Genomic DNA, 26385 nt, shown 5'->3' with positions numbered 1-26385 from the left:
TGTTATGACGTAGAGTTCTTTCAAGTTTCTATGGTTTGCTACTTCCTGGGTTTCTGTGGCAAGACCATCAATGCATCTTTGTTTGCCTGCTCTTAAGCTTCTCTTTGCTTCCTTTTTCTGCTCTTGTTAGGCTGGTGTTGACTGCAGATTTATTTTCCTATTTCTCTTGGATTTTGCAGAGAGTCTTGGTGGAGATCCATTCGTTATACTGGTGTTTTCATGGGACCCAATACCTCCTTGCAGGTTGATGCCACATTTTTTTGATCTGCTACTGACTTTCTACTGATTCTCTGTCATTCTCTGGCTCTTGCAGGATATGAAACTTGTTGCAGAGGGTCACTGAGTATTCATTCCTTTTTTGTGCATATTTGAGAAGGGTGGTGTTATATCACTGGTGTCGGTATGTCAGTTCCACCCATGCTTTATTCAGTTTTAGCTTCAGTCTGGCCATGAAAAGGTGATGGTCTGAGGCCATGTCTGCTACTCTCATCACTCTTGCATCCAGCAGGGACTCTGGAACCTCTTGACTATACAGACATGGTCAATCTAATTCTCTGTTAAATGATCTGTAGAAGCCTACTTTCCTTGTGTATTGTTTTGTGCAGGAATACATTGCTGCCTATCTTCAGACTGTTCAGGGTGCAGAGATCTGGCCACCTTTTTTCATTCTTGCTTATGTCGCCAGGCCAATAGTTGCCTATGACTTCTTTGTACCCTGTGTTGTTGCTTCTATCCGTAGGTCCTCATTACGATGGTGGTGGATCGGACCACCAACCGTCATCGTATTGGGCAAGTGACTGTCCGTCAATGAGTTGGCAGTCCCACCCGGCCTAATATGATCAGATCGAAGTGCAGGCAGTCTGAAAGTGCTTTTTTCTACAGCAGCTTGTGCTGTGGCCCAGGAAAATGGCCGCAGCACAAGCCGCAGTAGAAAAAAGCACTTTGTGCTTATCCATGCACTGTGTGTCAGGCACCACCTGGTGCCTGGCACACGGTGCATGGATGTTTGGGGGCACTACATGTGCCCCCAAGGCCACTTAGCAGTAGCCCACAGGGATGGCGGCTCTACTTGGGGCACCAAAGTCTGTTTCTGTCTGCCTTTTCATAGGGGTGGGACCACCATGAAATGGCAATCAGAAAGTTAAATCCTAATCCCTATGGCAGCACCTGCACAGGCACCATCTCCACTGTAGGGATAGTTCGACTGCCAACCCCCAACAGGATCATGGATCCTGTCGGAGGCGGCGGTCCCAACCCCGACCTCTGAGGTTGTATCGGTAGACCGATGCCCTGGATGTCGGGTAGACCGCGCCCTGTTGCTCATGCCTGTTATACATCAGCATTCCTCCTAGAGTCAGTATTTTTTGCCCGACACTGTGTCTCTCTGTTCTCACATGATGCCAGGCAGGGCAAGGTTGTAGTCTTTCATCTCCACTGCCGATTGGGCTGCCTTGCCGTCTTGTGCATGCGCCTCACGTTCCATTTCTGATGCTGATGGCCTTCGTCAAAAGGAGATGGATCTTGTTTGTGGCTTCCAGGGATCTCTGGCTTTCACCACAAGGCATCATAGATCTCGGTGAAGGATATACCTCTCTCCTGAAGGACGGGAATGTCTTTTGGTCTTTTGGCTGATGATTCTGTAACTAGGATTTCTTTTACATAACATACAAGAAGAGGTCTTTTTTTATCTTAGATCTCTTGGACAAGACAAATCCCACTCTAACCCCCTTCACTACCCCTCATATATCTCCCTTTCTCCCAGTTCACAGGCCAAACCTTTTGTTACGAAAGTTCAACAGCCACCTGCACATACACAACGGCACCTGCAATGCGCTCTATTACACTCACTGTATTTATTTTTGTACTTGCATGCTACGTATTCAAAGGCATATGCCACCTTGGCCCTGTATGGAAAGATGAAATTCCACCATGCTGTTCACTATACCCTCCTTTTATGTTTCTAAAAAACAATACAAAGATTTCCAAAGAAACACCATACAAGAAGAGAGCACTATTAATGCAGAAATTCAACACAATACTCTGTCTGCAAACAATACTTCTACTTCCAGGACTGCTGACCCACTTGGACAACCAATTATTGATACCAAAGCTGTGGTTGCTATGGAGGAGGTACAAAATGTAATGGACCAAGTAAAAAAGGACAACATAATTAGGATAACTTAGTACCTCAAATAAAACAACTACAAATTTACAAATTCATAACAACATCAGTAGATCCTAGACTTGAACATGAAAATGGAGTATGTCAGTGGACAGAAAGGAACAGGGAAAAGCTTTCTTATGAAAGTAATTACAGCTTATGTGTTACTAGCTCTAATTTTTCCTGTGTAGTTACTTGTCCTACATCAGAGGAATCACCTCACGTCGTCTACTGTTACTACCTGTGGGGCATGATAATAAAGTAGAATACTTACAATGTAATGGTGCTATATGTCAAGAACTTGGTAGAGTCCTTACAACATAAAACGCTTTGGTTATAGAGGACCTTAGTATGGTTTCCAACTTAATTTTGCCATTCATTCATCTTGATGTGCAGGAGGTACTAAAAATATCGAATGGTATGCTGTTTGGAGGCAAACATGTGATTGTGTTTAGAGATTTATTACAAATAATACCTGCAAAAGGTCAACCAATTTTCAACAACCATTTGCAAGAACAAACGTGGAATTTTTTGGGAAGTATAGGCAATGTCAACATTTGATTGTATTTCACATATATAGAATTGACAAAACATATGAGGCAAGCCAACGATGAGGAACACGGCAAGAGATTGAAAGACATTCATCTTGGCATTGTAACAAATGAAGCAAAGATATGCTAAAGAAACGAATTAAAAGAAGATTATTTCCTAAACTTCATGCACCTGTTCAAATTATGTATTACCCTCTCTCAAATTCATTGTTTAATGCCACCTCTTGAAGAATGTGCACAATCAAACTATGAAATGCTAAATCTGGAAAAAGAAACAATTGTACATCTTCCATCTAAATATAAGTGGTGAATCATGGACTAAATGTCATAATTAGGGCCTTGCTATTGAGGTCTCCCATTAGTTTGGTGATGAGCATTTCTCTAGGATGGAATGGAGTCTGTTGTAAAATTGTTCTTTTTCTTCTTTGCTGTCATTTGCAGGTGCATAGCACATTCCTGTTGATCCTCTTTTTCTTTGTGTAGAAGGTCACTGTGATGGTTCTGGGGCCGTCGGCTTCCCATCCAATCAAAGCTCTGTTGGTTGCGTTAAATAGAAACAGTGCTACTTCCTGCGTGTGTGGGGCGCCCTGTTGCTCATGCCTGTTATACATCAGCATTCCTCCTGAAGTCAGTATTTTCTGTCCAGACTGTGTCTCTCTGTTCTCACATGATGCCAGGCAGGGCAAGGTTGTAGTCTTTCATCTCCACTGCCGATTGGGCTGCCTTGCCGTCTTGTGCATGGGCCTCACGTTCCATTTCTGATGCTGATGGCCTTTGTCAAAAGGAGATGGATCTTGTTTGTGGCTTCCAGGGATCTCTGGCTTTCACCACAAGGCATCATAGATCTCGGTGAAGGATATCCCTCTCTCCTGAAGGACGGGAATGTCTTTTGGTCTTTTGGCTGATGATTCTGTAACTAGGATTTCTTTTACATAACATACAAGAAGAGGTCTTTTTTATCTTAGATCTCTTGGACAAGACAAATCCCACTCTAACCCCCTTCACTACCCCTCATATATCTCCCTTTCTCCCGGTTCACAGGCCAAACCTTTTGTTACGAAAGTTCAACAGCCACCTGCACATACACAACGGCACCTGCAATGCGCTCTATTACACTCACTGTATTTATTTTTGTACTTGCATGCTATGTATTCAAAGGCATATGCCACCTTGGCCCTGTATGGAAAGATGAAATTCCATCATGCTGTTCACTATACCCTCCTTTTATGTTTCTAAAAAACAATACAAAGATTTCCAAAGAAACACCATACAAGAAGAGAGCAATATTAATGCAGAAATTCAAAACAATACTCTGTCTGCAAATAATACTTCTACTTCCAGGACTGCTGACCCACTTGGACAACCAATTATTGATACCAAAGCTGTGGTTGCTATGGAGGAGGTACAAAATGTAATGGACCAAGTCAAAAAGGACAACATAATTAGGATAATTTAGTACCTCAAATAAAACAACTACAAATTTACAAATTCATAACAACAGCAGTAGATCCTAGACTTGAACATGAAAATGGAGTATGTCAGTGGACAGAAAGGAACAGGGAAAAGCTTTCTTATGAAAGTAATTACAGCTTATGTGTTACTAGCTCTAATTTTTCTTGTGTAGTTACTTGTCCTACATCAGAGGAATCACCTCACGTCGTCTACTGTTACTACCTGTGGGGCATGATAATAAAGTAGAATACTTACAATGTAATGGTGCTATATGTCAAGAACTTGGTAGAGTCCTTACAACATAAAACGCTTTGGTTATAGAGGACCTTAGTATGGTTTCCAACTTAATTTTGCCATTCATTCATCTTGATGTGCAGGAGGTACTAAAAATATCGATGGTATGCTGTTTGGAGGCAAACATGTGATTGTGTTTAGAGATTTATTACAAATAATACCTGCAAAAGGTCAACCAATTTTCAACAACCATTTGCAAGAACAAACGTGGAATTTTTTGGGAAGTATAGGCAATGTCAACATTTGATTGTATTTCACATATATAGAATTGACACAACATATGAGGCAAGCCAACGATGAGGAACACGGCAAGAGATTGAAAGACATTCATCTTGGCATTGTAACAAATGAAGCAAAGATATGCTAAAGAAACGAATTAAAAGAAGATTATTTCCTAAACTTCATGCACCTATTCAAATTATGTATTACCCTCTCTCAAATTCATTGTTTAATGCCACCTCTTGAAGAATGTGCACAATCAAACTATGAAATGCTAAATCTGGAAAAAGAAACAATTGTACATCTTCCATCTAAATATAAGTCGTGAATCATGGACTAAATGTCATAATTAGGGCCTTGATATTGAGGTCTCCCATTAGTTTGGTGATGAGCATTTCTCTAGGATGGAATGGAGTCTGTTGTAAAATTGTTCTTTTTCTTCTATGCTGTCATTTGCAGGTGCATAGCACATTCCTGTTGATCCTCTTTTTCTTTGTGTAGAAGGTCACTGTGATGGTTCTGGGGCCGTCGGCTTCCCATCCAATCAAAGCTCTGTTGGTTGCGGTAAATAGAAACAGTGCTACTTCCTGCGTGTGTGGGGCGCCCTGTTGCTCATGCCTGTTATACATCAGCATTCCTCCTGAAGTTAGTATTTTCTGTCTAGACTGTGTCTCTCTGTTCTCACATGATGCCAGGCAGGGCAAGGTTGTAGTCTTTCATCTCCACTGCCGATTGGGCTGCCTTGCCGTCTTGTGCATGGGCCTCACGTTCCATTTCTGATGCTGATGGCCTTCGTCAAAAGGAGATGGATCTTGTTTGTGGCTTCCAGGGATCTCTGGCTTTCACCACAAGGCATCATAGATCTCGGTGAAGGATATCCCTCTCTCCTGAAGGACGGGAATGTCTTTTGGTCTTTTGGCTGATGATTCTGTAACTAGGATTTCTTTTAAATAACATACAAGAAGAGGTCTTTTTTATCTTAGATCTCTTGGACAAGACAAATCCCACTCTAACCCCCTTCACTACCCCTCATATATCTCCCTTTCTCCCAGTTCACAGGCCAAACCTTTTGTTACGAAAGTTCAACAGCCACCTGCATATACACAACGGCACCTGCAATGCGCTCTATTACACTCACTGTATTTATTTGTGTACTTGCATGCTACGTATTCAAAGGCATATGCCACCTTGGCCCTGTATGGAAAGATGAAATTCCACCATGCTGTTCACTATACCCTCCTTTTATGTTTCTAAAAAACAATACAAAGATTTCCAAAGAAACACCATACAAGAAGAGAGCAATATTAATGCAGAAATTCAACACAATACTCTGTCTGCAAATAATACTTCTACTTCCAGGACTGCTGACCCACTTGGACAACCAATGATTGATACCAAAGCTGTGGTTGCTATGGAGGAGGTACAAAATGTAATGGACCAAGTCAAAAAGGACAACATAATTAGGATAACTTAGTACCTCAAATAAAACAACTACAAATTTACAAATTCATAACAAAATCCGTATATCCTAGACTTGAACATGAAAATGGAGTATGTCAGTGGACAGAAAGGAACAGGGAAAAGCTTTCTTATGAAAGTAATTACAGCTTATCTGTTACTAGCTCTAATTTTTCTTGTGTAGTTACTTCTCCTACATCAGAGGAATCACCTCACGTCGTCTACTGTTACTACCTGTGGGGCATGATAATAAAGTAGAATACTTACAATGTAATGGTGCTATATGTCAAGAACTTGGTAGAGTCCTTACAACATAAAACGCTTTGGTTATAGAGGACCTTAGTATGGTTTCCAACTTAATTTTGCCATTCATTCATCTTGATGTGCAGGAGGTACTAAAAATATCGAATGGTATGCTGTTTGGAGGCAAACATGTGATTGTGTTTAGAGATTTATTACAAATAATACCTGAAAAGGTCAACCAATTTTCAACAACCATTTACAAGAACAAACGTGGAATTTTTTGGGAAGTATACGCAATGTCAACATTTGATTGTATTTCACATATATAGAATTGACACAACATATGAGGCAAGCCAACGATGAGGAACACGGCAAGAGATTGAAAGACATTCATCTTGGCATTGTAACAAACAAAGCAAAGATATGCTAAAGAAACGAATTAAAAGAAGATTATTTCCTAAACTTCATGCACCTGTTCAAATTATGTATTACCCTCTCTCAAATTCATTGTTTAATGCCACCTCTTGAAGAATGTGCACAATCAAACTATGAAATGCTAAATCTGGAAAAAGAAACAATTGTACATCTTCCATCTAAATATAAGTGGTGAATCATGGACTAAATGTACCCATAAGTACAACTAATACTAATGATAATACTTTAACAAATTACAAAAGGTGGGAAAATCTGTTTTATGTACAGCGTGATTGGAGAATGATTTACAGCTATGTAAAATTTGCTCTGTAATTTCATGTAGACATTTACATGCAGAAGACCAGAAAATGGAGCCATTTGATTTGTTGTGGACTATTTTACGCCTAGAAAAATTAAGACCGTGAATTTATGGTGGTCTAATTCGACCACAATAAAGAGCTAAACATCTCCCAATGTGCAGCAAGATTCTTACTTGTGGAAGATTTTTATATTCATAGAGAACAGTTTGCTCTTTTTTTGGCTTATGCGGTAATAATACATAAATTGCAAGGGATAAGCTAAGATGACGCACTCATTAAAATTGGTTTGAAAATTGTTTAAAGAGACTATGGTATATGTTGGACTTTCCAAAATACATTTTTTTTCAGGACTATATATTACCAATTTTGATGAGACAGTAATTATTGCAGACGGTAGCTGTGTAACAGAATTTAACCATTTGCGAAACAGATACGCTCCTCATCTTGGGCAATATCCCAGTTTTTTAAAACCTAACATTTCTTTCAAAAGAAAAATTTAAGCAAGCTACAAAGACAAGGAAGAACTGGAACAACCTAAAAAGAACCAAAAAATTAACACATGGAAATAACAGGGCAACAGTTTCAAAATCAGATTGATATAAATTTCTACAGCAATGTAGTTGTTGATGTTCTTTTTTACCTTCCATCTGTCATAGAATTACTTGACCAGCATGTAGATCAACTCTTCTGCAAAACCTTGATAACTCTTTGTGAACTGATTTTATCACAGAACCACATACGGCACTCTAAAAGTGCCAGAAGTGCTATGGTAGATTTGAGTGTAGGTACAATTTAATTTTCTATTAATCTAAAGCAAGATACTCTAGAATTCAATAGCTACTAAAACTCACCCGAGTTGTGACCTGTTTGGAATAAACCACTCTTGGGAACATGAATGCTTCAATTGTCTACATTACAGCTCCATTCTAACAAGCTTTGAAAGATTTGTATATGTACTAATACCTGATTGCAAGTTAATTCCATTTAAGTATTTAATATCTAAAGCTTTGCAAAACAAATTACAGCTAAACTATGAATCAGAACTTGTGTCTACACTTAATTTAACAATGATAACCAAATATGTCCTTTTTATGATTCAAAGATGTACTATAAATGACTTTACTGTTGACATGGTAGGGTAACTGAAATGGTAATTATGTCTGAAAACACATAACAAGGAAACCAATGAGTGATTGACTTTGTGTTATGTTTAAAAACTACATATTGCTGTAGTATTCTATTTCATATGTAACTTGTATTAAGATGGAAAATGTTTATTACATAGGTTGCATGCAACAATTTTTGAATGTACTTTTCCTCTACAGCTAAGGAAAAAATTCACACGCTATGTAGTCCTTCAAGTTCTTTCACCACACCACCTCTTCTTCCTCCTCTTGCACCACTACAAGATCATCATCTTCATCCACTGCAGTTCTTCTAAACCTCAAAGGTGGCCTCTGAACTGAAGACTTACCCTCTTACTAAGAGGAAAACCCTCACCTTTGAAGATATCAATTTTAAATAGGGTTACGGGTCACATACTTCCTTTTTCCGACAAATGACATAGTTATAAGGCTATATACTTTTTCGGGAGTTTTATATAGCACAAACTTGACTCGAAGGTATTAGAGCGCTTTACATGAGCACCAGTTGTGTTACAGACAGACACTTGCTCAGAATCACAGGATGTTGAGCGTCCCTTCCAAGACTCAAACCTGGTTCCGCAGCTTCGAGGTCGACCACTATAGCCATTAGACACCATCCACTACCCTATAAAATGGCAACAAAATGATGTTTTAAAAAACATAAAATACATTTTTATTGCACAATAACTTTTAATCATTGTAAATTGATTACATTTAAATAACCATATGAGTTTCGTTATATAAAAACTGGTATCGCCTTGCAAATGCCTTTTGATCCTACTTCGTGTCAGAAACATAATAGTAAAATCAGAATAGATTTAAAAGAAGGTGCTCAAGCTCGTATTCTGGATGTTTAAAGTTCTTGGCAATGTTCAACTTTCACTAAAGTTGTTGCCGCTGTCATGAATTTCGTAAGCGAGCGTCCAGTTGTACCGAGTCATCTCTCATGCACTCTCCTAGTGCATCTTGAAAAGTCCGAACATATATGATGCGCCATATCAGGCGGAGCCAACATTTTCTCAAGGTGGTCAATTTCTTACAGATGCATCTACCGTGGTAGTATGTTGATATTATTGCAGTACCCATACAGTTCACAACAGAACCTAAAGTTTCAATACTCATGCATACACCATAAAAAACAAGCAATCAAAGTGTTAATGCGTATTTGAAAAAAAAGAATGAGGGCCAGATGTATCAGCATTGTATTTTGCGAGTCCTTAATAGCGAATTTTACGAATTTGCTATTATAGACTCGCAAAATGCAATGTATGTAGGTTTCGCAAATAAAAATGCGAATCCTACATATTCCTTAATAGCGAATGGCAAATATCAATTCGCTATTAAGGAATGCCTTTCCATTCATTCCTATGGGCCTAGAGGCGTTTCCCTAACAGCATTCGCAATTTGGGTAATTGCATAAAATTTCGATTACCCATATTGCAAATGGCAAGAGTTTGATACATTGCAAAAAGCATTGATACATCTGGCCCTAATTCTTTGGTCTAAATATAATTTTAGCACTTTTGAGGAACCTCTATTGAAAGGAAAACTATCATTCTAACGACGCGAAGCTTCCTAATTAACTTTGAAGTAGCTCAAAAGTATGAAGGTGCCAAAACATACATTAAAAATCATTAATAGCATAATAAACAACATTATATTATTACAGACGCATATTTATTTTAAAAACATACAAATTCAATGAAAAAAACAATGGTTGAATATACGTTATACACAATAAAAGTGAATTTATTATATCTATACAAAAAAAGCAAACTACACAAACCTTAGTAATTAGAAAGTTATAGTTATAACTTTAAGTTATGATTTCCCCTGCCCAAAACTTTCTGTAACTTGCACACCTTTGTACAGACTGTTATGAACTTACTAGGCAGAGTAAAAAGCTATAATCTTCCCCTTCCATGCACAGTGTGCTCAGAAATAATGTAATTTGAGATGGCATGGGTGTTGTTATGAATGCTATGATATAGCATGGTATAAGTGATGTAATATGAAAAGGTGTAAGCAGTAAATGCAGAAGGTACAAATTAGAGTTGATTTACTCTGCCTAGGGAGTTCATAACAGCCTGTAGCCGAAAGGTTTAGCATAACGTGTTTTAGATACATAATATGGCACATTTTACCGCCTATTCCGTACTGCAGAATACTTCCAATACCAGTACTTAAATTGATTCTGCAATGTAGTCAACCTGGGTGTAGCATAGTTTTTAATGTAAAAAATAAATGTAATCTTTCGGATAAATTTACAATGGAGGATACCCAATTTAGCTGATTAGCAGGTGTGTTGGAAAGTTCGAAGGAGCAAATAGCACGTGAAAGAGGAACTAAGTCAAGTTCCAGATATGATGTCACCATCTGCCCTAGGTAGATACTCTGACATCACACCAGGATTCTCACTGTCCAAGTATTGGTTTGACTGATGCAACATGAGGTTGACTATGGTAGTATGTATTATTCAACAAGATATTTGTTTTGCATGTCTCCCAAGGTAGCAATGTGACAGTCTTAACAGTGTGGCAACACCCATTCCTGAACGCAACCGCCGGACAAACGGCTGTTCTAAAGTGTACCTTCACCAACCAGGAGCAGCGCGTGGCCAGAGTCAGATGGACACGGGAGCTCAGACATTGGGAGTCAGTGGATCCAATCAACCCTCACTACCAGGGACGTCTCAACCTGTCCAGCATAGAACAGAACAGACTAGGAGAAACTACCGCTGCCATTTCAGACTTAAATGAGAATGACTCAGATGTCTATCACTGCATCATTGAGGTGAACGAAGAAGGCAAGAGGGAAGTAGTGGCCAGGGGTAAGGGTGTCGGCACCCGGCTGCAGGTTGTCAATGACCAAATTCAAGGTAATTATTCTTTCTCTCAGAATATATGATTATAACACATAGTGGGATGGACAAAGTCAATTATGTCAATTAGTAGAATATCACAGATAAAAATCAAAATATGTTTTGTGAGAAATTCTTTTGTCAAAAAAGGAGAAGAATATGGCAGAAACATCACACACTCAGTTTCAAACCCTAAGTACAGAAAAAAGGTTACGTTTTTAAAGATTTTTTAAAAAGAGGCATTTGTAAGATAGCAAAACATGTAAGAAGTAGATACGGACGATAGAATTAAGTTTATATTTCTACAGCAACTCTAAAACACAAATGGGATATGGCAAGAGCAAAAGGAATACAGTTATCCAAAAGAAGCAAAGGTGAGGAAATAGAGTGGCAGGGAAAGAAGAAAGAAAACAACCCAGATATGAGGATTCTAATGTTTGGTGAACATAGCTTATCTTGAAATGTTCAAGGAAATAGGTTAGTTGAAATGGATTTTATAAAAAATAGTATTCTAGAAATGTGTTTTTCTCAGAGATCATGTACTGATCACTGGTCCATAGGGATTCATTAGCAATTTATTCCAAGGTCCCAATAAAGTATATGGCCAAAGAAAAATGTGAAGGATAAAGCCAAATTGTGGAGAATCCTCAGTGGTTTAACGCTTCAGGATTAATAAAAACCTTGAATGGACCATGGCAATGATAGCCAAAGGTTGCATGTGTTAATAAATAGTTCCTTATCCCACCGGATACTTGGTGCTCTGTTCCTGTCCCCATGCCTGACATCTTGACCCTCATCCTCAGATACACAACTACCTGAGTCACTTCTCCAATCCACAAACACATAACTCAAACCACAAACCTGATGGGTTGGCACTCTCCACACCTCCAAACACTTACCTGCTCTCCTTAATCCACACACTTTGCTGATTTGTGCTTCCATAGTCATACCCAATACCTCATAGCTTCCGTACTGTTGAATGTCACTGTGGCATCCTCAGGCAGCCTGGTGTCTTATACAACAAATTGCTGCATTCTATGGGTTCCGGATTTACCGTTAACCTTATAATGTGGCTAAAAAATTGCAGGATGTCAAGCACTGTTGACTTAAAGGCCATGACTGGGTGAAGGTATCACACATGGCATTGGGCTACTTGGCAGCTTTGCAAAGCTGGAGCCGGATTAAGCATAGGGTCCCAGGGACACAACTGGGGCGTGCCCCCGGTTTGTGCACCCTGGAGCACTATGGTGTTACAGACGGGCCGCAGACCCATGTATGGCCCATTTTGTAATATTGATAGCTCTGTTGCTACATGCACATGTAGGGCCAACAATATCTTGTGAGGGTGTTCCTTCATTTGCATGGGGACATAGCTGTGACTCACTGCACATGCCTTCAGGGGTAGCTTTGACCTCTCTTGAAAATTGCTGCCAGCTGCCGCCTATACTGTAAAACACAGAGTGGCTTGTAGGCATCCAATCTACAGTTCATTGAATTAGCTTCCTCCAGGGCAGCTCTAGAAGACGACTGCCCTGTGGGCAGGACATTGATTGTAATAGGACGCATTGTGTACCTCTTTGCGCCCAGCCCACCTGCTTATATATATCGGGCAAGATGTTTACTCCATCACACCTACCCCAATCAAGCTTAATAGTTGTGTACCTGCAGCCAATTCAGCCCCAAACAAGCCCCTACCTGATGCACCCCTATCTATATCATTACACCTCTAGCAGAGAGTGATAGTCGGTGCTACCTCTGCTCTGGATTCTGGTTCTAACATGCAAAATCTTTACCTAATTTGGAATGGTCTTTTGGTGCTAGCATGCACCTTTGACAGAGATGGAACCAATGGGATCAAGAAAGATCTCCAGTGATTAGCCAGGCAGCATGTGACTGTCCACTTTCAATTTACAATACTGCCTATCCATTGGTAGAGTGGTTTGCCTCTTTGCACTAGCAGGTGAAAAAGCCTGCTGGAAGGAGCCTGTTATTATTATTTATTAAAGACAAGAAGGCAGAGGTTAAACAGGATGACAGAACATCCAGTTTTGGTCCTCACAGAAATATAGATATCAACAGTCTTGATAGAATAAAACCTGTTTCTAATAGACACAGCACAGACATCAGAGACTTGATTGTGTGCCAGCTTGGCAGAGAGTTCTGTAAGAGAGAGTTTGGAGGACAGCGGCTTCAAGAGGATATAACAAATTGACCATACACATTGATGAGTATTATGCGTCAGAAGTGTGTGAGGCAATTTTTTTCAATGAACTTAGAGACCAAAATATTCTTGTTGATGGGAACACAGTCTAAAAGAGAATGACAATACAAAGGTCTGTACATGAGTAAGTCACAGCATTTGAACTGGAAGTACATGCTTCCAGTATAAAATACTAGGTCTATACAGATTTTAAACCTTTTCCCATATTGTATGTGTGCTGTACTATTCATGTAGTAAAATGGTCCTTCATGCGTGGTCTCCCTAGTTGGCTCTCCTCCAAATGTAATGTTTGACTTGCTTATAAGTTGCTTTTATATCGTACAAAGTGTCCCAAGGGCCTGTAAGTTAAAGGTCACTGCACCACATAATGTGACACAGTTAAGGTGACAATGCAAAGCATATCTCCAGAATGGCCAATTTAGCCTGTACAATAAACCTTTTGCCAGGCCTAATCTTCCGTTTATTGCTTACAAGTCACTGCTAAGGTAGGGCTAAATGCCCATAGGGCAGGATACATGGTGTTTAAAATGTAGGACATCTATATTTTTATGTTTTACATATCCTGACAGTGAAAAAACCCCAAAGTAGTTTTTCACTGTAGAAAGGCTATCCCTCTCATAGGAAAGCACTGGTTTACATTATAACACCTTACAATGTATATATTGCATGAGTTCAGTTTGGAGGTAGCTAGGAGCTAAACTGCAAGGCCTCATTTTAATATTAATTTAAAACACAACTTAATGGTCAAGTCGTAATTAAATATTACTATTTTAAAGACAACACTTTTAGAAAGTTGTCATTACAGCTGGGGCAGATGTGTATTTCTGCCAGTGTTCACTGCCACCCAGGAGCTAAATGACTGCTTTGATGAGGTGTGAAGTGGCTCCATGGCTGAGACAAAAGGTTCTGTGTGGCTTGAGGTGTCCGGTTTCTCTGGCAGGATGGCCATTTGGGCAGTGCCCAGGAAATTAATTATCTTCAAAGGGGCCGCCCTTTCACAAGCAGATGTAGCTCACACCTGGGCCCGCTCCCTATATTGTCCTGCTAGCCACTCAGGTTCCACTCCCAGTGGGAGAGGAGCTGCCCCGAGAACCAGTTATGAGTGACTGCAGAGGAGGGGTAGTTCATTTTCCTGAGGAGGCCACAGGGACCACTGTATATGGGAAGAAAGGTCCTGCCATGTTGGTTTCAGGTAGAGAAAGGCCCTGTGGGGTAGGCTACAGTAAAACACACAGATGCAGAAGCGCTGGAAAAGTGGGTAGGGTCACCCGTATGAACTTTTACCATTTGGTTAGGGAACGGCCTGAAGTTTCCCTCACCCACAGGATGGCACTGGGCATTATTGTGGTACCCCAGTACCCTCTTCAGAACACCTCTGGACCCGTGAAAGACAGGCAAAGGACTGCAAATGCTGCTGTGACTTGTGAGGAGACCTACTAGTGACATAAAGACCCTAAGGTCTGACTCCACCCTTTGTAGGGCCAATTCCATCTTGGCGAATTGGGGTCTCCATTGTCTCACTCTTAAACGATGAAGGTCACCATCTTTTCAGATGTATGCAGAATCATTGCCATTAGACTGCCATTAGACACAGATGTTGTCTGACCGTATTTTTCTAAGAACTGTGAAAGTGTCAGGCTACTTGATTGATGACATAGATACAACATTTATTGCGAGATTCGTCTGGGTCAAATGTCTAATTTTCACCATGTCAAGGTTAAATATGAACACATACAGACATATAACCAAAATAATGTAGTCTGAAGTGAAGTCCCTCTACCTTATATGTTCATCAGAAAATGTCTGGGATGCACACCTTGATGCACATAATCTATGTTAGATATTCCTAAACTTATGTCAGAAATTCCAATTTCTGATAGGGTTTAGTATATAAGGACTACCACATGACCACTTGTCAGGAGAGGTCCTTCACCCAGATTACTGTACAAGATTCTGCCGGAGACGGCTCCACCTACATCTTGCCTAAAGCCTGAAGCTGATAAAGCCAAGCTCCGGAGGAAGACTGACCCATTGCTACTACAGTGTGTGTTTGCCCTTCGCAGGGAACACTGTCTTCACGCCTCCGCTGATAAATACGACCTTTGCTGTCAAAAAGGTATACAGTGTGCCTCTCCTCCCTAAGAGGTCAAACTTGGATGATGGATGAAACATTCAAAATGTGCCACAAACCATTCACTCAGATATACACCATACATGGTGAATATAACAACACTAATATACCATTAATATACATCCTACTGCCTACTAAACAAAGTATCACTAACTACATGCTGCTTAACCACATCAAAATTACAACAAACAACTACTCACCACATAAAATAAAAATAGATTTTGAACAAGCCATGATTCAAACTATCCTAAAATGTTACCCACACATAGCTATACAAGGCTGTTAGTACCACTTTGAATTTGTTTACACCACCAATAATCTATATTAACCCCTTCAGTGCTGCGAACGTCCAACGGTCGTCACGAGCACTACCTCCCCAGTGCTGCGTGCGACCGCTGGACGTCCAGTTCAGCACTGGATAATGGACAGCGCAGCACTGGGGAGGTTTGTTTACGAAGCTCCTAAGGTGTTAAGGGCCCAATTCACAAAGGTAAAGTTAGACCAAAAGTCTAGCTTAGACCAAAAGTCTAACTGTAATACTTTTCGATATTCATAAAGATAACTTACTACTAGTAACTTTACTAGTGGTAACTTTACTAGTAGTAACTTACTTTTGTGAATATCAAAAAGTCGCAAAGTTAGACTTAAGTAGTAAACATAGACTTAAGTCTAAGTTAACTACTTTTTGGTATTCACAAAGATAAGTTACTTTTAGTAACTTTTCTACTAGTAATGTTACTAATAGTAACTTTACTACTAATAACTTTAATACTAGCAAGGTAACTAATAGTAAATAAATGTTTTTTTTATTCTTGCTATAAAATACTCTGCCTTCTTTTTTGTTTTTTAATACTCTGCGTAGTTGTTTTAGATGTTCTGAGAAATAGAGTGCTCCTGTAGTAATAAATATTTAAACAGTTTGTGTGTGTGTGATACAATGAACAACAAAATAAGGTTTGTTGCTGTTTCCACTGGACCCCTGATCACTCTTGGGATTGTTAGTAACCCATAAGGCCTCTATTTTAAGTACATATTGAATAATGTTTTGTGGTTCTACAATAATCTGCCTTCTGTCTTTCGCATTAATCGCTTGTGCATGGAACCAAGCTTTCCCACCCGTATCAACCATGGGGGGGGGGGGAGTAGAGCTACGCCAAAGTCGTAGTGTCTGCAACAAAAGGGCTAGACCTACTCCCACTTGTACACTGGACTGTGAAGTGGACTCCAATGGTCAGTTGGCTGACCTTTTGGTAAGCTACAGAGACACACAATCTGCAAGATGCCCATTTCCTGAAGAGACCAGCTGAATGGTTCTAACTAGACTTTCCCTTCACCCTGCTGTGCTTCGACTGGAATGAGATGACCCCAAAGGGGTGTAATAATGTCTTGGGGACCTTAGATAAGTGTCACAGGATATTCCTCCTATATAAACCCTAAAAGCTGGAACGTAGAAACTTTTCAAAGAATTTTCAGCTGGAGAACTGATAGAAAACCGGGACCAACCGGCTAAGTCAATCCAACAAAGGTGCGTTGCTGCTGGGCCAAAGATTCGGTTTGCCCCTGCTCAGGGCTTGTCTGCAGCAGCAAATCCATTTGAGCGGAACCTCATGGAAAAGGTGTCCGACTTTGTGGAGCCCTGTTTGGCTGCAGTTTGCAGCCTTGTCCGCCCAATGGAGGAATTAGACCTGCAAACAAGTGACTAAGGGCCTGATTTAGATATCTCACCGGCGGTCTGACTGCCATATTATGACTTTGGTGGTTGGATAGCCATAGGATCCCTGCTACCGCCAGGCATCCGCAATCCCTGGTTGTCTTGGAGTGCTCTGAGGCCACAATATGGTGGCGGTGCAGCTGCTGCAGCTCCAAGTATAATGTGAGTTTCCTCACTGCCCTCCTTTTCATGGCGGTGAGCCAGGCATGAAAAGGGTGGCAGTTACGAAACTTGCAACTTGTAATCTGGCAGGTGATCAGCAATGGAGTTTGGTGGTGTGGGAACGGGGCAGTGGAGTACCAACTCGCTCCCATACCACCAAACTCATAATCAGGTCCTAAGGGGGTCACTTTTACCCCGCTGGTGAGTCACTTTTTGTGACACCCCAGCGGAGTAAAAAATGTGCCTTGTTGCACCATATTTACAAAGTGGCGCCTCTAGGTAGATGCGTCACTTTGTAAACCCCTGCGGCACATTATACCTGCACCAGGTATAATGTATGCAAGGGGGGCGTTTTGACGCAAGAAAGTGTCATAGAAGTGACGCAGTGAAATCTATAAGATTTCACTGCGCCATTTCTTGGATGCTAATGCGTAAAAATCTGACGCAGGCACTAACAACATGGGCCTTGCCCATGTGAAAGTACACATTGCTGGAGTTGCGTCACTTTTGTGACACACTCCAGCAATGCGTCACTTTTGCGCCTACAGATACGTCAGAAATACTGACATATCTGTAACTCCTTGCAACATGATGCGAGACACTGTAAATATGACACATCGTTAGTGTCATAGGGAGAGCGCAGTGAAAAGTGACGCATCGCTGTTTTCACGCAGAGATGCGTCACTTTTCATAAATGAGGCCCTAAGTCTCTTGACAAACAGCACACAGAGGTTCATGGTACTTTCTCAAAGCTGCCCCAGGAGAAAAAGGGGAAGGACTAAAGAAACACACAGCTTTTTACCAAGGCACAACTTTGAGGGGTGTGGCAGGGCTCTGCTTACCATGATAACATTCTTGCATGATAGTTTAATCCTAAAAGATTGGAAGGATAAATATAATCAGTCATATTCCTTAGAATCGGTAAATTTAGTCATTACACGTACATGCAACATATATTTTTATAGGTTCTAACCAGAAAGTCTCAGAAGCTAAAAATGACATGCACCAGGACACCCAACAGAACCCGGAGACTCCCAAATCCATATATGGATGGAACAAGAGAAAAAAACACCCTACTAACATAACCACAACACAGACCCGACAGAAAGGGAAAGGAACAAATTCAGAAAACGTTAAGGAACGTGCAAAAGTGGGTCAAAACTAAATTCTTGGCTCAACACAATAACTAGCAATGCTTCTAGTCTATACTGTCTTTGTCTAGCCTCTACTTACTTTGCCTTAAAGGTATTTGTGTGCATCTATTTACTGTGCCCTGGCTCTGCCTAGCCATGCCCCACATGCCTCAGCCTCTACTGGCCCATCTTCAAACACCTCCAGGAAATGTTCTGCCTACAGCTTGACACTACTCTACTTTTTCACTTGCCTGAAAATTGTGATTGCTGGTAATAGTGAACAGCTTTGAACAGTAGAACAGAACAAAAATTAAAGTAGATAGTCACCACCAACCACCTTTTAAATTTGACATATTTGCTGAGTCAAGAAAAATTTACTATTGTTGAGTCAGTAATAATTTAACATTCCATGGGAAGGACGAACAGGTTTGATCACTAAAATACCAACATACTCCTGACACCTGTGTCACACTTAGAACTTACCAAAGTAATGCATTCTTTCCCGACACAAGCAGAGTATCCAATGCAAGTGAAACTAAAATGCTTGAAAACATAGAGTCATACATACTTTTTGTAAAACAGAAAGAGGAACATAGGGTGGTTCCCATATAGGTTGAAGAGCAATCATAGTGAAACCTATAAATTAACCAGGAGCATTCTAAAGTTTTACATTTCAAATGTTACTGTAATTCAGGCTTCTATAGAGTTTAATCACATAACTGACGGAAGCCAGCACCAGGATGTTCATACATACAATGTTCAAAAATGCAACATAAATGGAGGATGTCTAAAACGGACATAGATAGACAGTCATACAAGGGGGAACAGAAAAGCTACAACATTGCAATACAAATGCGAAAAAGACCTACTTTTCTCATCGTGTGGCTAGAATAGCGGCTCGTCGAAGGAATTATTTAAAAATGTGACAGAGCTTTGAAATCCAGCCAGTATGTCGCAAACCCTGACTCCGTCGCAAGAGGTCTGCGAGGCGATTAGTAGGTTCTTTTTTAATAAGATTGAGGGGATTTATACCTCCTTCCATGACAAGCAGCCACTTGGTGATTTAAAAAAGGAGTTTTTTAATTCCAAACCAGATACACCGGTCCACCTTGATAGCTTCGGTCCATTTACCGAGCAAGAGGTGGAAAAAAACATGATGGAAGTTAAATCTGGATCCCCATCAGACCCTTGCCCCCATTATATTTTTCTCAGATTGCTCCAACTATCTGTCCTCTTGCTACCCAAGTCCTCAATCAATCATTGTGCACTACCGTATTTCCAGAGATCTGGAAGAACTCTACAGTAATTCCATTGGTAAAAAAGGCAGTTACCGATCTCCATAATCCAGGGAGCTATCGCCCGACATCACAATTGCCCTATTTGTCCAAAGTAATGGAGAAATTAGTGAATAGACAGTTGACGCAGTATCTTGAAGCCAATGAACTTCTGGATATTTCCCAGACAGGATTCAGAACTAACAACAGTACTGGGACTACACTTCTAGCAGTATTGGATTATATCTGATGTATGGCAGATCAGGGTAAAGCTGTTGTGCTGATATTATTGGATCTGTCTGCAGTGTTTGATACTGTTTCACACAATATTTTGCTAAAAACTCTATTGACCACGGGCATCCATTCCAAAGCTTTGCAATGGCTTCACTCATTTTTGACCAACAGAAAGCAAACCATACAGCTGGGTACTTTTTCTCCCACTCCATCTACCATCAAATATGGTGTACCACAGGGTGAATCGTTGAGCCCAACCTTGTTTAATATGTATGTGTCCTCTATGGCAGGGATATGTGGAAAGTGGGGCCTCATCATATGTTCCTATGCAGATGATACTCAGCTGATGGTTGCCTTAGATGGACAAGAGGACTCTAGGGCTAGACTTATTCGCTGCCTTACAGAAATGGCAGCTTGGATGTCAGACCATTGTCTGAAATTAAATGCAGACAAGTCGGAAATTCTATTGCTTGGGGGTGCTCATCAAGTATGGAATACAACTTGGTGGCCTTCTACCTTGGGTAAACCTCCAGCTCCCAAACAGGTGCCAAAGAATCTGGGAATTCTCGTAGATAACATGCTTACCATGCAGAATCATCTACACGTACTCTGCGGTAAAAGCTTTGCTATCCTAAAAATGCTAAAGAGAGCATTCCAGTGGGTTCCGCTGGAATTTAGAAAGACCCTGGTTCAGGCACTGCTTGTTAGCATGCTGGACTATGGGAATGCTCTTTTTGTTGGTATGACGGACTACCTAGTCTCCCGACTCCAGCTAGTCCAAAATGCAGCGGCTAAAGCGGTATGCAATGTCAAGAAGTATAGCTCCGCTTCGGAAGGCATGAACACCCCACACTGGCTCCCTATGAGATAGAGGGCCATGTTTAAATTATTGTGCTATACACACAAAGCCTTGTATCTTGCCGGCCCAAAATTCTCTAAGGCAGAGTGAAGTTTTATCTTCCCAATCGGAATCTGCGATCATGCAATCTGGCCAAGGCAACTTCTAAGCGTATTAAAAAGTCTAGACTAGGGGGCCGCTCTTTTTCGTATTTGGCGGAATTACTCCCAGTAGAACTTATCAATTGCCACCAGCTATTCAGGAAAAAGCTTAAGACACATCTATTTCCTATAGCCTGATAAGTTATAGAATCTCCCCACAATCTGTATCCTTCATTTGTAATGGGCCTTCCTTTAGCGCAGTGATATGTCGCGCTCTTCAAATAAATAAAAATAAATAAATACATATCTCAGTGGACTGCTTATACATATACTTGATAGGAAAATGTGATCAATATATGGAAAAAACCAAGCAGCAATAATAAGGTTACTAAGCAATTACTGATAATCCATATGACCCCGGGACATGTATTCAGTGCAAAGACAAATCTACAGTCACCCACCCAAGAATGTAGTTCAGCCCCCATCATGGTAGCCTTGCAGTGCAAATGTTAAATTGCTAAATGTAATATACATATGTGGATTTATTCCATAAGGTTGTAATAGAGTCAAGTTTAAATGTTTCTGCAAACATTTGTTTCCCCCTTTCCAAGGGATACATCAGCCATTTTGTAGGTAGGACTGTGTGAAATGGAGAGAAAATGTTGTTACTGCTGTGGCTATAGTAAGGAAACTAACCACTTGTATCTTACTTTCAGGGCAGATGGACACAGCTTCACAAATCCGCACAATGATCTGGAGCTGGAGCATCCGGTCAACCCTTGTGTTCCTTCTGATCTCTGGTGGCCTCCTTGGATGTTTTCTATCATCACACAGTAGGATCCACGTTGAAGAAGAGATGGAGGAATCACCACCTTGAAGGGAGAGTTCTTAGTCAATAACTAGAACTCTTTTCCAAAACCATACATTAATGATGGATTAACCAAGGAATGTGTTGGCTTACAATTGCATGTTTTTTAATGCACAAAACAAATTATATTGCAACGTGTTCTATATATTTATGAATCAATGCATAATGTATATAATGTTACATTGAAGAGGATTCAGATTGTATCACATGAAAGCATCGAATGGATTGCTTCAAATCATAAAACAGCTACTAAGAGCTATTTAGACTATGTCTGAAGAGTCAAATAAAAAAAGACTCATGTCATCAGGGGCTGTATTAAGAAAATGAGCATAATCCCTGCCCTAAATAAACAGTGTGCCGTATTACAGTCCCGGCATGACACAACACCTATGTTGGAGTTAATACAGCATGCACTGCCAGGCTTACTAAGGTTTCGCGTTAGGGTTTCATCACTTTTATGACTCAGCCCTGACGCAAATCCTTTTTAGTATTTACTAAGTCACACAAAGTTGCTTTATTTCCACACATTCACCCATGGATTTTGGCGCAGATTTACTAAAGCTAGTAGACCTGTGAATGCGTCAAAATGCTATCCCTTCAGCAGTGAGGCATAATGAGGAGAAATATCTTTATTTCTCTTTGTTATTTCTTGATTCCAAATGTGCTGCATTCTGCAGCACACATAGAAAGAAGAAAATGCCTTTAAAGATTGTTTTTGTGCAGGAAGTCATACCTTTCTGCACAAAAACACTCCTGCCTGCAACACAGGCACAAAAAACACAGTGCACCAGCGCAAGGAGAGACCAGAAATTCTCCATATCTTTGTAAGTATGAAGAATTTCTGCTCCCTTTCTTTCACACACCACAGGGCAGCAACTTTGCTTGCTACCTTGTAAAAGATTAGTAAATATGCCCCTGCCAATGTAGATAGACCAGCAGCACTCTGATGAAGGGGCAGGGATCCCCGATATGGGGTGAAGGACATGAACAGACCCACCCATGGGAGCAGTACCTGGGGGATGAGTACCTAGTTGATGCTCTTGGTGGCGCACTATGTCATTTCATATGTGTTGTACAATCACTGCACCTTCCAATGACCTGTTTTACCATGTATATATAATATGACACAGGCACAGAGGCAAAGGCATTCCCTCACTAGCATGGGGTCATATCGCCATGCAAATGAGGAAAACCCGGGTGGTTGCAAAATGAGGGAAAACCTGTGTGTGTGCAAAGTTTGCACTGGTGTGTTCCATACTATTGAAAGGGCCTCACATGCAACTGCAGCTCCTTCTGCAATATCAAAGTACCACCCCAGGGTCTACAAAGTGGTTACTTTCTTTAATACACCCCAACCCTGCGCCTAAAAAGTGGCACTTTCTTTAATACAGCTTCAGGTGGGGAAGAAACTACTGAACCTGAGGCACACTCTCAAATATCTTTATATTATTCTGAGACCTGTCTGGAATCTTGGGCGAAAATGTACAATCCTTGGAATCCTTACAGAACTATCTTACCAAAATTAGGAAGCTTTCAGCTTTCGATTAACTACTTTCAAACACTGTTGGTGTACCAGGAGTGGAGGCTCCTACGTCTGGCTAAGGAATTATCTAACCCATGGAAATGGCATTCAGTTCAATTGCATACTTAGATATCCAATTACTTATTTTAAGATGATGCAGAATGTCAGGCTGGCCGTGGAATGGAGATCTGGAATAACATATTAGCCTCAGCCAATGAAGGTAGGGCTAGGCTCCTTCTCCAATTAGACCTTTCCGCTTCCTGTGACACTGTGGACCATACCATCTTGCTCTCTCATCAACTAAAGGCGTGCTTAGTGGGCATCCCCCCCCCCCTCATATCGTTAAATCAATCTTGCATGTATAACATTAGACCTTAGCCTGAAAGTCTTAGGTCTAATCCCCAGGCAAAAATTTATGGGGTTGTACATTGAACTCCACTATCATCCATCACACTGGGTATCTCTATTACCCCTCTCCCAAATCTTGATTACCACCTTTAGATTGCTTTACAAATGTATCTACAGGCTATCTTGGCTACCTATAATACCATCAACATTTCATCACTGTACTCCAGATGTTTATCCTTAACTTGGCTATCAATATGCACACACAGAGCTCCTCAAAGTCCTCCTAGCCAACCACAAATTAACATTCATCTCTAGGCTGACAACACAATAGTGAGCGGCTCAAAGATCAACTCAACACCATGCAAGCCCAATAAATTCTTCAAATTAAGGTATTTATGGGAGAATCAAAGGTACTACCACAAGTATGTGCCAGTGGTCCTGCCCAGACTACAAACCCTCCAGGCCTGGTATTCTGTTGGCTGGCCTCATATAATCAAGTATGTACACTGTAATGCCTACAAGTATTACTATTTGGTAGGGAGTAGCTTTATCAATCAACTGTTAAGAATGTCAACATTTTTTATTAAAAAATGTATCAAAAAAGATAAAAACATGAATATTCATCTATGCAACCCAATATCTCTTTACAGTGCAATTTGATATATTTAAAAAAAATATACAAAAGGACTATTCGCAAAATACTTTCTAATATATCAGGCAAATACTGGCCTTGAAGTAGCCTAGACAGTCAATACATGCTTAAGGACATGTAGTTTACAGCTCCTTCAGGTCATTTATCACAACATCACTAAATTTTAGTCACTCAATTTAGTAAGTTGTTACCATATCTTGCCTTCATCTAGTACTGATATTTTCTATCATTAATTCCAAGATTTCAAATGGGAACTGCAGAATTGGCAATTACATCACCCATTTCAAAAGTATCCATGCTTTATATTCATTAAAGACCAGGAAGTTTCCTCTAATAGAGCCAATAGGCCACCCATGGTAAGGCTTCATCTTTCAGGATGAATTGAATTGCACGTTTACATATTACAGGTAGTCCAAGTCGGACGCTGATTGTTAAACTGACTCTCCACCACATACTAATGCCTGAAGGCATGGCAGGGTAAATATTGTATCTTCAAAGCACTAAGCAAACCCAGATACAGGAATGCCTCTTCAGTATGATGCTGGGTTGAGTCTTACCCAGCTCTCTGTAACAACCAAACGACTGGGATACAACACCAGCAGTAACTTCATCACTTAGAACCCAAACCCTGAAAAAATGTCACTCAGAGCCAGATATTACATCTGCACAGAATAATATCTTACATTATGATATCAAAATCTAGAATCGCCTTCCAAGCTCTGATCATTTCTACCTATAGAACATACTTTAGGGTAAATTTTCTGATGCACTTATTTACTTGGGGACGAACATGAAAAGCCTGGCTGTCCTGAGCAGAACAAAAGAAAAATGGCTCTCTCACACTGAAAGAAAACTCTCAGGGTGTAAGAGTATTTTTTTCCCCCCAAGAATTTGTTTTTGAAAACCAGAAATGTTTGCTCAGTGGCTGTATGAATCATGTTGGCTCCTCAGCAAGCAGACACTGCCTTTTGAAAAAAAAATTTAAATACTCTACTTCCCCCTTGAAGCTCATTAAAAGATCAGCAAAATAATTCTATGGACTGGAGCACTAAGTCGTGGTTGTGTCTGTTGGTTTCAGTCTCAATGAACACCCATAAAAAGTGATACAATGTGCTTAAAAACATCAGTGACTATTCAGTATCGACCACCAGGCATGCAGCGGATTTATATTTATAGACCGAGCTTTTTGTGCTGTGCAGTGGATGGGCATCGACAGCTGAACTGCCTGTAACTGACCTATAGGCCACATTAAGTAAAGTAACTATATTTTATGTCACTTCATCATTTGGGAGAGGGAAGTTAAGATATTAAAGTACAGAGATTTGACTTTGATTTAGAAGCAATAATGTCTATTAAACAAAGGGGTGAGGTACCTAGACGTTTGCTTATCCGCAAACATAGCACATTTTAAGGAATCCCAAATGATTTGTCGTTGAGACCTATGTACATTTGTTTTGCACTAGTAAATTGCTAAAACTCACTAATCAGCTTAGTCGATAAAATAAATTGTGTATTTTAGCAGTTTCCCAATAATTCCTATTTCTTCTCACTTTGCCTTTCTCCTATTCCATCTCTTGATCTCTGCCCTTTTATTTTATTTCATCTCACTGATGTCTACAGTAGGGGCATCATTACTATGGCAGTCGGACAACTGTACCGGGAAACGGGACCGACCGCCATAGGTGCGGCGGTCCCGCAATGGAAATTAGGATGCCACCTTCACGGTGGCGGTAGAATCCCACAAATATTGCATTGTGGCGGGCAGTGCTGTAAGCAGCACCCACCACAATGCAATATATGCATGTTGTGCATATGCATGCAACACATGGCAGGCACTGTGCGGTGCCTGCCACATTGTGCATGCAAATGGAGGGGGGGACCATGGGTACCCCCCAAGTGCACCCCCAAACCACCAACCTCTGGGGGCCCGCAACGTAAACTCCATCTGGCTTTCCATGGTGGGGTCTCTGCCAAGGAAAGCCCTGCACCGCCGCCCATCCTAATATGGATGGCGGTGTATTGCAAACACCGCCACCATATTGAAGCCCTTTTCCACCCCGTCGCCTGTTCGAC

At 40.6% G+C, this 26385-nt stretch overlaps 1 protein-coding gene across 1 annotated transcript in view; it reads left to right on the top strand.

Annotated features, from left to right (window-relative positions):
• LOC144753986 (natural cytotoxicity triggering receptor 3-like) overlaps positions 1–25346 on the top strand; it is an 89268-nt gene extending 63922 nt beyond the window's left edge. The window contains exons 2-3 of the mRNA XM_078641507.1: positions 10767–11135; positions 21639–25346. Coding sequence (XP_078497633.1) covers positions 10767–11135; positions 21639–21799 — 530 coding nt within the window. The 3' untranslated portion in view covers positions 21800–25346. The remainder of the gene's footprint in view (positions 1–10766; positions 11136–21638) is intronic.
• Positions 25347–26385: the final 1039 nt, after the last annotated feature.

The sequence above is a fragment of the Lissotriton helveticus genome, chromosome 5_1, assembly GCF_964261635.1.
Source record: "Lissotriton helveticus chromosome 5_1, aLisHel1.1, whole genome shotgun sequence".
Taxonomy (NCBI): Eukaryota; Metazoa; Chordata; class Amphibia; order Caudata; family Salamandridae; genus Lissotriton; species Lissotriton helveticus.
This window is presented reverse-complemented; position numbering and strand designations above follow the sequence as displayed.